Below are 13,569 nucleotides of genomic sequence, written 5' to 3'. Positions count from 1 at the left end.
CATGTATTCCTTTTAAGGTACAAGTCATGTCATAATATTAAAAATACCAATACCAATAAAATATTGATGGGATATCTTGAAAACAAACTTTAAATAAATTAATGAAATGTTGCTGTGCTGTTGCAATGAAAATTGTTATGTCAAATTTTCTTATGTGATATCATTCACGTATTAATAAATTTAGTTTTTAACCTTTGTGGTGCATTATTCATTTTAGGGTACAAGTTATAATATTAAAATTAAAAGTATCATTATAAATGTTGTGTGTGTGGGTGTGTTGTTAAACTAGGACGATTTGAACTTATTTACATTCCATGATTGGCTGCTTGTACTAAACGAATGGTCCCCTGTATTCACACTCCGCCCCATTTTTACCTTGAGTTTTGACCTAGTCTAACTGTTCAGTTCCTTGATCGTTTGGGTAGAAAGATTTTTACCTGTTCAATTTTTTCTTAAATATTTGTCACATAGAAGTCAATTACTTTTTTCAATGAAAGTTATCTTACGTTCAGAAATTTTTTTGGGTGCGCTATGTCCAAAATATTGTTTTAGCTATTATTTTTTCAAAAAACTTGTGACTTTTAGCCCCCCCTTTCTTTTCCCGAGTTTCTATATATAATTCATTTATGTGGAAATAAAAATATGTATGACCTAAATGTTGCCTCTATGGGAAAAAGAAACTATAAATTAATGTAATTAAATATTGAATATTTGTTATCTATAATTATTTGTTCCAATCTAAAACTGATCATCAAAACTTGAATTAATCTTAAATTAAATAACAAATGAAGTTGTTGTTGGATAATCATTAAAATTTTAGATTAACGAGAGATTAAAGATTAGATTCTAATTTGTTTAAATCGTTTACTTTTGATTTAGACAGTCCAGATTTTGTAATATTTTTTTTTTAGCATTTTTAGTTTTAAATTTTGAAAATACATAATATAAAGTAAGAATAATTTTTGACATTTTCACCCCACTTCCAAATCCTCCCTGGCCATTTTTTCTTAGAGATCAAAAACAGGAGATTAGTCCCAAGTGGTTGCTGACCGAATTTGGAGACATTTTGCACTCTCTCGTTAGCTATTCTCATCATTAATTGGTCCTTTGCCTAACATTTCAATGCTTCGATGATGCCCATACTTTCTTTTTCTCCCCAAGCATTGGAAGAGTAGAACTGTATAAATCTTTATTTTTATTAACTTAGTAGTGCGGATCATTCTGAACTATGACACACAAACCGAATTATGATGGTTGCTGAATTCATATTGTACACGAATCAGTACTTGAATGTAATAAATTTATTACAGTGTACGCAGAATGACTTGAACTCCATGTTGAGGCTGAAGATTGACGGCAATGGTGAGAGCACGAGAATATGTTGAGGAAAGCTCTAAGGAAAAACCTTGTAGAATCAAAGATAGAGCTGTTTTAGCTTCCAACAAAGCAAAGTTTTGTCCAATGCATATTCAAGGACCCCCTCCAAATGGGTAGAATGCAGCAGAGGTACCTTTTAATGCCTTTGAGATCCCTTCCGAATATCTGTCTGCTTTGAACTCTTTGGCATCATTTCCCCACAACTGTTGGTCATGGTGCACCATAGGTATTGGTATGCAAATCTGTACTCCCCCAAGAACTAATAGTTTTCTAAGTTTCATGTTTTTTTCAGCATACCGCTCTAGCCATACTATTGGTGGATATAACCTCAAAGCCTCATACAAGATCATTGTCACCTGTAATGGCAAATTTCCTCATAAGTATATACATGTTTGTGGTTAAATTGTAGTATGTATTTTTTAGGAGGAATGACAATTTTGTTCCAAATGTTCAATTTAATAACAGTTAGGCACATGAATGAATTCTTTCCTGCACTCCAGTTGCAAATCACTAGAAGTGACCTTTCCTGGAACCTAATTGTAATTGAATTAATATTTCAGAGCCTAATTAGTGTCGTATCTCTGTTTTTTTCTAGATTGATCCAAAATATAATCAATTTATTTGAATAACTTATATTTTGGTTCATCAAAATCTGGTTCTTGGTTGCCAAAGACTCGCAGGACTTCTTCCCTTGCACATGCTTGCCAATCAGAATACCTACTCAATAGCTTCATTGTCCAAAGCAGCAAAGAAAAAGTGGTTTCTTGGCCAGCCAGGTAGAACAATTAGCATTCATCAATCACATCTTTCATACTCAACCCATCTTTGTTCTTGTTTCCTTGTTCTTCAATATCTTTGTGATTGGATTCTAAAAGTATGCCTAGCAGGTCATCCCTTGTCGCTGCACCTGCCTTCATGGCTTCCTTCTTTTTGTTGATAATACACTCTAGTGAAGCTTCCATGTTTCTTTCAATTCCCTTCATCCTCTTGTTCAATTTAGCTGGTACAAACCTACAAAATGATTTTGTCAGTAATTTGTATAAGTGACAGGCATAGATCACGTACATTTCAGCGCATAATATAGTCTTAGTAATTAATTAATTACGTCCATAATGGAATGCGATGTTTCTGTATGTTACTTGTTACAAGTTCAGCTTGTTCTGTTAGAAGATCGAATATTTGTCTACTTTCTTCATAGTTAGCTCCAAATGCTGCTCGAGAAATCACTTCCTTTGTGAAACCCTTAAGCCATGGCCATATATGTCCACTTCACATGCTCCATCTGTTAGGGACAACATGTTGCCCCATTTGTTGATCATATCGTTGCAACTTTGGCAAACGATTAGAATCAGAGTCTGCAGAGAGATTTGGAAATTAAGAGACAAAATTCTCAGTTTAATTTGTAAGTAGATAAGTTTGCTCAGTTTAATAAGGAAATGACCTTCAGTTTTTCCAAACTGAATGCTGGATTGACTATCTTCCTGTGTTTAGCCCACTTGTCATAATAGCTTGCAACACCAGTGGATATATATATATATATTTATTTATTTATTTGATAACAGGAATCGTGTGGTTAGGAATCGTGTGGTTTCATAAAGTTGTAGTTTCTATTTAACATATCTTTTATCAGCTCAGGACCCGCAAGGATCAACCTCGATGCCGGTCTGTACCACATGAATGAATTCTTTCCTGCACTCCAATCGTTTTATGAGTGTGTGTGTGTGAAGAGGATGGGGAGAAATTATTTTTCTGTTTGTGATACCAAACATTTCCGTCGTGTTATTAGTTTATCATGGCTTACGTAGACAATATTATTCCAATTACGAAAAAACACAATTTGATGTTACCTATAGGCTATATATACTAACACTATTGCGTGAACTCCATTTGAATTATTAGCCTTACATCACCATTTGAATTCTAAATAATTCTCTAAGCTACATTTTTTAAATTCAAAATATCAACAAAATTATATCTTATAAATTTTTTACTGCTTGGTTCCCTAATTTAAAAAAGGTTTAAAGTACAAAAATACTTAGAAACTTTTATTTTTGGAAGCTACTAGCAACTTAAAGTCAATAATGGTGCATGGATATCTCTTAACTTTATAAAAGAGACTAACCTTCACCAATATGTTAAAATAGATTGATGTTGACTTCTAAAATTAAGGGGTAGTTATACATTATTGTTGATTTAAGAATACCACAAGCTCGAAAAGAAAAAGTTTTTGAGTATTTTTGCATTTTAACCTTTTAAAAAACTCTTCCATCTTAAAATTTTAAATTATGTTATATTATTTATAAATAATAGACAGGAAATGTAATCCCTAACAAAATCCATTGAGATGATTAAAATCAAAATAAGAGAGAAAGTAAGGGCACCGTGTTTATTGACTGTGTGGTAGACAAAGTATAGGACATGGGGCATCAAGTCGTGTGAATGAGTAGGCATGGGAGTGGATTTGGCTTGTTGGTCATCTTAACTAGAATTGATAAGGATCATCCTCAAGCCCTTGTTCTTTCAGACACCTCTCTATCTTCTTTGGATTCACCCATAGCCACTTCGTCATCTTCCAAACCCACCTGTTCACTGTTATCACTCCTATCCATATGGCCATTACTGATATTAGTATTACTGATGCTCCTGTCATTTCTCTCTGAGTGTGTGATTCTTTTATGTGTGGTGTCTATCTATATATAATCCTACAGTAGAGAAAAGAGTAAGCGAAAGGGAACAAGTTTAAAGTATTATATATATGAGTGTCAGTCTTTGCATTACATTTTATGGAGTTATTGTACCTTGATGCGAGTAGAAAGGAAGATCGAGTGAAACACCACTCAATCTCCCTCTTTCCTCACTGGAAGACAATAGAATGCTAATAGAAGTGTGTGATATCTTTTTTCTGATTCGTCTCTTTCACCTGCTCTACCGTCTCTGAGTTCTCTTTCTGTTACCTATATTAAACTGGACTTTGATTTGAGAGTTTTCATAGAAAGTCGATTGTCATCTATTTACTTGTGCTTTGCTGCTTGCAGCTGTAATAATCACATTTATATGAAAAAATATGTTAAAGGCATACGGACAACTCATATTAATGTCATACTCTGCTGTGTATTATATATGTAAGAATTAATGAAGGGTTAGGTTGAAGTTGCATTTGTGTTTTTCTTTTTATGCTTTTCCTTTTAGCAATTTTTTTATCGTGATTTTCACCTACTTGGAATCTCTCAACTTCACATCAAGTTAGAATACACGATTTCAGCCAATAAAAGTAGGTCAAGTTGTGAAGAATTTGGATTATAATTTTTCCCTGGAGCTCAGACGGGGGAGCAGTTCCAAGTGGTGGCTGTATGGATTTGGAGACATTTTGGACTCCTCATTCGCTATTCTCAAATTCTCAACGTTGTATTTCAATGCTTAGATGAGGTGCCCATATACTTTCTCTCTCTTCAAGTATAGGAGATATGGATTGTACTGAACTAATACACAAACCCGATAATGACAGTGAAGTCATTTGGTCCACGAGAAATCAGTACCTGAATATAAAAAAAAGAAAAAAAAGAAAAATCATTACAATTTATGCAGAATGATTTGAACTCCGTGTTGAGGCTGAAGAGTGATGACGGTGGTGAGAGAATGAGAATATGTGGGGGAAAGCTCGAAAGAGAAACGTTGCAGAATCAAAGACAGAGCCATTTTAGCTTCCAGCAGGGCAAAGTTCTGTCCAATGCAGATTCGTGGACCTCCTCCGAATGGGAAGAATGCAACAGAAGTGCCTTTTGATGCCTTTGAGAATCCTTCAGAAAATCTGTTTGGTTTGAACTCTTTGGCATCATCTCCCCACAACTGTTGGTCATGGTGCATCATAAGTATTGGTATGCAAATCTGTACTCCTCCAGGAACTAACAGTTTCCCAAGTTTTATGTCCTTTTCAGCATACCGCTCTAGCCATACTATTGGTGGGTATAACCTCAAAACCTCGTACAGGATCATTGTCACCTGTAATGGCAAATTTCAATTTGTTACAAGTATAAATACATGTTTCTGGTTAAATTGTAGTATATATTTCTTTATTGTTTGATTAAAAAGTATAATTAATTTATTTGAAAAGCTTTATATGTGATATATCTGACACTCACTCACAGACACACTTACAATCTTAAGGCGACTTAGTGCTTCAAAGTCTGGTTGTTGGTTGCCAAAGACTCGTAGGACTTCTTCCCTTGCACGTTCTTGCCAATCAGGATACTTGCTCAATAGCATCATAGTCCAAACCAATAAAGCAGAAGTGGTTTCTTGGCCTGCTATGTAGAACAACTTGCATTCCTCAATCACATCTTTCATGCTCAACCCCACGTTCTTCTTGTTCCCTTGTTTCTCAATCTCCTTGTGATTTGATTCTAAAAGTATGCCTAGTAGATCATCCTTTGTGGTTTCACCTGCCTTCATGGCTTGCTCCTTCTTGTTGATAATGAACTCTAGTGTAGCTTCCACGTTTCTATCAATTTCCTTCATCCTCTTGTTCTCCTGAGTTGGTACAAACCTATTCAAGAAGGTTTCATCAGTGCTAATCTACGAGTCTAAAGCATAGATCACTGACATTTCAGCGCATGTGAGTCTTAGTAATTTACCTCCATAATGGAATGTGATGTTTCACTACATTATTCATGACAAGTTCAGCTTGTTCTGTTAGAAGATCGAATATTTGTCTGCCTTCTTCGTAGCTACTTCCAAATGCTGCTCGAGAAATCACTTCTTTTGTCAAATTCTTAAGCCAAGGGCATACATCCACTTCACATGTTCCATCTGTTGGGGACAACATGTTCTCCCATTTGTTGATCATGTCATTGCAACTTTGGCAAGCGATTGGAATCAGAGTCTGTAGAGAGATAAATTCATTAATTAATTGAGAGACAAAGTCTGCAAATTTGGTAAGAAATTGAGTCTGCCTGCAGGATGCTGTCAGAATAACATGCAAACAAATCTATATAATATTTATTAGTTATTATTGTATAGATGTGTAAGCAAAGGTTAATTTGGTAAGACTAGTAACCTTCAATTTTTCCAAATTGAATGCTGGATTGATAATCTTTCTGTGTCTAGTCCACTTATCAGCATCATAGCTTGCAAGACCAGTGGATAAATATTTGATAATAGGGATCGTGTGAGGCTTTATGAAGTCGTAATTTCTGTTGAACACATCTTTTATCTGCTCTGGATCCATAAGGATCAACCTCGGTGTAGGTCCGAGCCACATGAATGAGTTCTTACCTGCACTAGTTGAATTAGAAAGAAATTACTTTTCTATTTATGATACCAAACTTTTTTATTTTAATTAAAAAAATTCACTCTTGATTAAAATGTGAGAGCTTTTCCTGTATATATATACATACAATTTGATATTACCTACCCCAAAAAAAAAAAAAAATCATAGAGATACATTATGTTGACACGCTTATTTCCATCTTACATTGACACCATTTCAATTCCGAAGTTAAAATATATATATATATATATATATATATATTTATATGAATTACTTGATTATAATTATTAAAATTAATTCTTCAAGCTGATTTTTTTAAATTCACAAGGAAAAGCATAATTATTGATTTTTATAGTTTTATTGAATTTTGTTTTTAATCACTTTAATTTTTTCAGTATTTTCAATCATTGTAATTTCAATAAAATTGAGTGATATTTGTTATTTTTTTAAGTTTTAGTTCTTAAAGAAATTGAAAACATTGAGAAAAACTATAGAAATTAAAAATAAAATTCAATAAAATTATATAAACCAATAATTATGTTTTTCCAATTCAAAATGGATAAAATCATATGAGCTAGGTTGGCAGAAAAAAATGGATTGAGTTTGACCAACGATTCTAACTGGAGTTGTGTGTTCATAGGTTGTAAACGAACCAACCCACTAACCCAATTTAAACCCCATATCATGTAATTCACATTATCTCATGAACATGAGTTTGACTTTTTAGACAGTGGATGAATTTTCTCCTTTTCTTAGATCCTCACATTGTTAAAAAAAAATTAAAAAATAATAATATGGGTTAAATGACAACCGGTACAATCCAATTCATATTCCCATCTCTAATTACAAATCGCTGGGAAAGCATATACAATTGCTAACAGAATCGAATGAGATGGTTAAACTTAAAATAATCAGAGTAAGAGAGAAAGTTAGGGCACCGTGTTGATTGACAATGTGGTGGGCAAAGGAGAAGACATGAGGGGCCAAGTCATGGGAATGGGTGGGCAAGGCAGAGGACTTGGCTTGTTGCTGCATCTTCACCATTCTGATCAAGTCGCCAACCCAGAATCGATAAGGATCAGCCTCAAGCCCTTGTTCTTTCAGACGCCTCTCCAGCTTCTTCGGATTCACCCATAGCCACTTCGTCATCTTCCAACCCCATCTTATCACTGCTATCACTCCTATAATTGCAACCACCGCCACTGATATCGCCGACGCTCCGATCATCTCTCTCTCTCTACCCCCTTAATTTGTCTCTTTTTGTTCTTGTCTGGCGTATATCTATATATACGATAATAATCTCACAGTTAGAAAAGAGTGAGCGAAAGAGAACGAGTTGAAAATATTATATATGCGAGTGTTAGTTTATGCATGATTGACTTACCAGAAAGCGTTCATGCCGGCCAACGCCGGATCTTCTTTTTTTGGAATTAGTCTCTCTCTTTCTGTTCTGTAGCCTTTCTAAACTCTAAAATTTTGTTTGTTTTGTATACAAGAAGTAGACTTCCGTTGGAACTAGACAGAGTTCCGCCAAAATGGCCAGAAACTGTTTCTCTCTTTGTTCTTGTCTAGCAAATATCTCTAATTCTCTATATAATAATCTAGCGGTTCTATAAAAGAGAAAGCGAAAGAGAACACAAGTTTAAAAATATCATATAAATGTTATTTTTAATTAGTTTATGTATTATTGAATAACCATAAAGCCTTCATGCCGGCAATTATATGTGTGTGAGTGTATGTATATATATATATATATATATATTATTTTCTAGACCAATGTGCACATTCATTCTTATTAATTAAAATTCAGGAATTATAATTAAGACTATCTAATTTCATTTTACAGAGATTGGTAAAGTGGATATCCATATATTCACTATCTGAGCTTGTGTTTTCTTAATACCATGTCTCATGTCTGGTTTTGGTCCAAAGTGGTGTTCATTGTACATGGTTTTTTGGTACGTGTACATATATAGCTTTTTAAATGTATATGCAAAATTTTGAGGATGTACTAGCATTAATGTACCAGATTATGAATAATTATATCAAAAATATTAGCTCCAAAGTATTTATTTCTTTTGTAGATTATACATAAAATATATTTAGATTTTATTTTTGACCTTCCTATTTACTAATTTTTCATCCCTTTTTCAGTTTGGCAAGATGATAAGAGCTAAAATTCAAAAATTAATTATTCAGAAAATGACTGTCTTCTTTTAGGTGAGAATTTAGGATAAAATTTTGCATAAAAAAAATATTTGGGATAAAATAAAATGGAGTTAACATTAATGGAATAAGTTACACGCCAAGAAACCATGCTTTTTCATGATGAAACACAAAAAGCATTTCATGTGGTGGTGAGGCGTGATTTTCTGTTTTAGGAAATAATAGTGGGTAGTTTTCCTGTATTTCTGACTTTTAGTTTCAGCAACTTCTATTTCTATGTGTGTGTGTGTGTGTGTGTGTGTGTATATGTATGTTGCTTCAAGTAGAATTAGGAATAAAGATTGAACCTAACGTGTGACCCAGATTGGCTCTCTTTCACAAGAATTCAACCTTAAAAAAGGCATTTTTTTTTTTTAAGAAACTAGGTTTTTAAGCCCAAATTGGCCCTCAAAAAGTGGGTTTAGGGGCTTTTTTTTTTGTTTTACCTTTAAAATAAAATATTTTTAACTTTTAAATATATATCTATATTTTAAAATTACAATTTTTATCATTTATTTTAAATTTTTGAACATTAAAATTTGTATTTTAAAAAAATACGAAATATTATAATTACAAATTTTAATTTTAAAAAATTTAAATAATAATAATAATAATAATAATAATAATAATAAAGATGGATTTATAGGCTCAGCTTTAAACCTTTTAAATAAATACCAGACTTAAGAAAATAATTGATTTTGAAGTAATTGGATTATGGGGTTAAGCCCGTTGGCCAGCCTATTTCCTATTCTAAGCTTCATGTTGGAGGCAAGGACATTTTAATCTTTTTATACTATAGATAAAAATATCAATAAAAATTATTCAATTTTTCCATGGACGTATACATTTTTAAACCTCATTTTCACCCTTATTTATCTGTATAAAAGGGCTAGTTTTGAAGTTGGATTTGTATTCCCCCTTTCAGCATTCACGCATTCGATTTCAAAGTTTTCTATATGGGCCAAAATCTGACGTCTAGTTATATTATACAGGGTTCCTCTATTAAAATGGCTAAAAATCCATAATTGTGGCCAATAATATTTATCTTAGTTTGAGCAAACATATAAGGCACATGTACACTTGACAAAATTAACGTGCGACAAATTTATTACTTTTACATATAAACTTTAGAAGGGGAAAAAAAACCCCCACAATAGGATCACAATTTCAAACTACATATATATTGACTCACACCAAATATGCTAATTCATTATTGGAGTTTATGTAGAATGACACGAACCCCATGGTCTGGCTTGAGAGTGATGATGACAGAAGGAGCATGAGAATACGTGGGAGGAAGCTCAAACCAGAACTGTTGTAGAATCATAGAGAGAGCCATCTTAACTTCCAATAAGACGAAATTTTGGCCAATGCAAATTGGAGGATCCCATCCAAATGGAAAGTATGCAACGGAATTGCCTTTCCCTACCTTTGAGATTCCTTCACTGAACCTCTCTGGTTTGAACTCATTGGCATCACTACCCCATATCTCTTGGTCATGACGAAGTAAAAGTATTGGTATGAAAAACTGCACTTCTTCTGGTACTGTCAAATTCCCAAGTTTCATTTCCTTTTCAGCAGTTCGCTCAATCCATACTGCTAGTGGGTATAGCCTGAGAACCTCATATAGGATCCTCATCACCTATAGTGGGAAAGTGTGTGTATATTCATGAGTAGTAACTCAGTTTATTATCAAGTAAAAAGTAGAAGAGATCATACTTACAATCTTGAGGTGACTGAGCCCTTCAAAATTTGGTTTTTGATTGCAAAGACTTGGAAAACTTCTGCCCTTGCACGTGTTTGCCAATCAGGATAGCTGCTCAACAGCATCATGGTCCAAACAAGAAAAGACGTGGTGGTTTCTTGGCCTACTGCAAAGAAAACCTTGCATTCGTAGATCACCTCTTGCAAACTCATCCCATTATTGTTTTGGTTTCTTTGGTTTTGATGAATCTCTTTGTGATTTGATTCTAAAGGTATGCCAAGCAGGTCATTCCTGATTATGGCTTCACCTACTTGCAGGACTTCCTCTTTCTTCTCAATGATTCCCTTTAGTAATTCTTCTACCATTCTATCAATTTCCTCCATCCTCCTCTTGTCCTTGGCGTGTATAAACCTGATTAATTGATGGGCATTCCATAATTGTAAGACTTTAGCACTGATATTTTAAATTTAATGCTTCCTCAGCTGTTGAGTTAATTAGATATTACAGTATTAATTATTACCTCCAAAATGGAATGTAATATCTCTGCAAATTATTCATGACAAGTTCAGCTTGCTTTGGCCCAAAAAAAAAAAAAGTGAGAAGATAAAAAATGTGTCTGCCTTCTTCATATATAGCTACTTCCAAAAGCTGCTCGAGAAATGACATCCTTTGCCAAATTCTTAAGCCAAGGCCATACATCTATTTCACACGTTCCGTCCAATGGAGACAACATATTTTCCCACTCTCTTATCATGTTACTGCAACTTTGGGAAAAGGCTGGAATCATATTCTGCGGCAAGAAGATAATGAAAATCAAAATTCTCAGCATATAACATTAAAGACACAACTATTGATTTCAGTGACGAAGAAAATTAATAAGGAACCTTCAGTCTGTCCAAATTGAATGCTGGATTGATGATCTTCCTATGTTTGGTCCACTTGTCCCCATCATAGGTTCCGGCACCAGAGCCTATGTACTTGATAATAGGAATTGTGTCACGTTTTGTGAAGTCATAATTCCTGTTTAACAGTTCCTTTATCTTCTCCGGATTCATCAGGATCAGTTTTGGAGTCGGTCCAAACCACATAAATGAATTCTTACCTGCATATTAATTGTTAATTAAGCAGTAATAATCTTTGAAGCACACTAATAGTAATGAATAATAATCAAGCACTGTACCATATTTCTTGACCGTGTGTCGGACGAAGGAGTAGACAGGAAGAGCTGGATCATGGGACTGAGAGGGAATGATTAAGGGTTTGGCTTGTTTCTGCATCTGAACCATTTTCCACAAGTCACCAATCCAGAATCGATAAGGATTGGCTTGAAGGCCTTGCTCTCTGAGCACTGATCTCTCCATCCTCTTAGGGTTCAGCCACAACCACTTCACCATGTTCCATACCCATCTTACTATTATTATCGCTGCCATTAGTGACGCCGCTAACGTTGTTGCTTGAAACATTTCTCTCAGTGTCTGTCTCCATGTTATATCTTCCGCTGGGTTTGAATGAAGTTGATACGTATACTCGGGCATACATATAGACTGAGTGGAGTATCTCAGTACGGAAGGAAAATGTTGTAATGGCCCAAAAATTTAATTTAAATAATTTTTTTTCCTACTAAAACTTTATTTAATTATTTTAGTTTATAAGATATGAGAAGTATTAATTTAATAAAATTTATACTAATTACTTCAAAACCGACTTAAATTAAAGATTAATTTTATTTTTTTTATATGAAGGAAGTATTAAAGTGTCCTTACTCGTAGTTTTAAAAAAAATTATAAAATTAAAATTACAATATCAATAATAAAAATTTAGTTGGGTTTTATTTTTTAATTTTTTCAACTCTTATTTTGTAATTTCCCCATAGACTTTTTATTCATATTCTTCTCCCTCTTAGTCGGTGATACACACAGAAAGAGAGAGATCGCTCGCGATTCTTCCTCTTTTTTTTTCCTCTTCGCTTCTTGTTGCGCTACCATAAAACCTACCCGTTAGTGTGCTCGTTTCTTCATCGCCGGAAACTGTTTATCCTTTCCCTCTGTTGTTTGCTCATTTCTGCTGTGTCGAGTAGTTGCATCTCTTCCTCGTTTCTACTCTGTTTTGTGGGTGACAGACTTGCGTGCGTGCGTGCGTGCGTGCTCGTCTCTGTTCTTTTCTTTTCCTCAACAGTTGGATGTCCGTATGTGCGTGCATAGTAAGCTCAATCTCTCCTTTTTCTTATATGAAATTTCTGTTTCTCTTCTCTCTATTCACGTTATTTACAGCAGTGAGGTTGAGTCAATAAATACTCCTTCTTTGTCATCGGCCCTTGCTCTGTGTCCAAGGGAAGTAAGTGGTTTCAGATCTTCTAGCTTCACCGTCGATCTTATAACTTTGCTGTTAAAATTTCACTGCTGAAAGGTTGAATCTTCTTCCTCGTTTTTGCTCTGTGTTGTGGCTATTAGAGTTGTGTGTAAGCATGTTCAGTTTATATTTATTCTTCTTCCTCTGTAGCTGGCATCGTGTGTGCGCGCGTCTGTGGGGTAAGCTTGATTTCTTCCCTCTTCTAGTTGGTGGTTCTGTTCTTTTCTCCAATTTGCTGTTGCGAGTTGTGTGTGGGATTAAGGTGCTGTTTTGTTTGATATTATACACCAATTTATTTTATTGATTAAGCTGAATGTTTGATGATAAAATTAATGGTGGAAGTTGATTAAATGGTTGGGTGATTATTGTGAGCTGAATTTTAGTGCTTTACTAATATTAAGAAGGCATAAATGAATGAAAAAATTTCTCTTATTCTTGTTGGTTATATATGTTTAATTGAAATATTATTTGAGATCAAGTTATACGCCACTAATGCATTGAAAGAATTATTTGGCTAGTGAAATAAAGTGTAGGAATAATTTATTTAGGGTAAAGAGAACTTTATTAGTTGTTAGAAATTAAGATGTTAAATATTATCTTAATTATATTAAGAAAATAATAATTAATTAATTTTAGGATGGTGATTTATTTGTTAAGAAATTAGTGA

General features: G+C 33.9%; 1 protein-coding gene and 2 pseudogenes across 2 annotated transcripts; all 3 read right to left on the bottom strand.

Annotated features, from left to right (window-relative positions):
• Positions 1 to 1,304: 1,304 nt before the first annotated feature.
• On the bottom strand, positions 1,305 to 3,986 carry LOC129316742 (11-oxo-beta-amyrin 30-oxidase-like; annotated as a pseudogene).
• Positions 3,987 to 4,785: 799 nt separating this feature from the next.
• On the bottom strand, positions 4,786 to 8,179 carry LOC129316072 (11-oxo-beta-amyrin 30-oxidase-like). Of its 2 annotated transcripts, XM_054960321.1 has the most exons (6): positions 8,028 to 8,179; positions 7,582 to 7,924; positions 6,431 to 6,648; positions 6,009 to 6,256; positions 5,533 to 5,920; positions 4,786 to 5,376 (listed from the first exon to the last, which is right to left on the bottom strand). In XM_054960321.1, the coding sequence occupies exons 2-6, from the start codon at positions 7,868 to 7,870 to the stop codon at positions 4,948 to 4,950; spliced, it is 1,572 nt and encodes a 523-aa protein (XP_054816296.1). In that variant the 5' UTR covers positions 7,871 to 7,924; positions 8,028 to 8,179; the 3' UTR covers positions 4,786 to 4,947. The 2 variants fall into 2 exon arrangements, with proteins under 2 accessions (XP_054816296.1, XP_054816297.1); XM_054960322.1 differs by lacking the exon at positions 8,028 to 8,179 and having other exon boundaries at positions 7,582 to 7,995.
• Positions 8,180 to 10,058: 1,879 nt separating this feature from the next.
• LOC129316741 (cytochrome P450 72A397-like) lies at positions 10,059 to 12,088 on the bottom strand (annotated as a pseudogene).
• Positions 12,089 to 13,569: the final 1,481 nt, after the last annotated feature.

The sequence above is a fragment of the Prosopis cineraria genome, unplaced genomic scaffold (assembly GCF_029017545.1).
Source record: "Prosopis cineraria cultivar Desert tree isolate PC_DT_omini unplaced genomic scaffold, ASM2901754v1 PC7, whole genome shotgun sequence".
NCBI classification, from domain to species: domain Eukaryota; kingdom Viridiplantae; phylum Streptophyta; class Magnoliopsida; order Fabales; family Fabaceae; genus Prosopis; species Prosopis cineraria.
The sequence above is the reverse complement of the archived record's forward strand: the minus strand, read 5'-3'. Positions and strand labels throughout refer to the sequence as shown.

Bases quoted from the DNA above. Each gene is read 5' to 3' on its own strand.
- LOC129316072 (XM_054960321.1), bottom strand. From the start codon at position 7,870: ATGATCGGAGCGTCGGCGATATCAGTGGCGGTGGTTGCAATTATAGGA. The intron at 6,649-7,581 runs GTGCCCTAACTT...CAACTAGTGCAG, and splicing joins CCACATTGTCAATCAACACG to GTAAGAACTCATTCATGTGG. The intron at 6,257-6,430 runs GTTACTAGTCTT...ATCTCTCTACAG, and splicing joins TCAATTTGGAAAAATTGAAG to ACTCTGATTCCAATCGCTTG.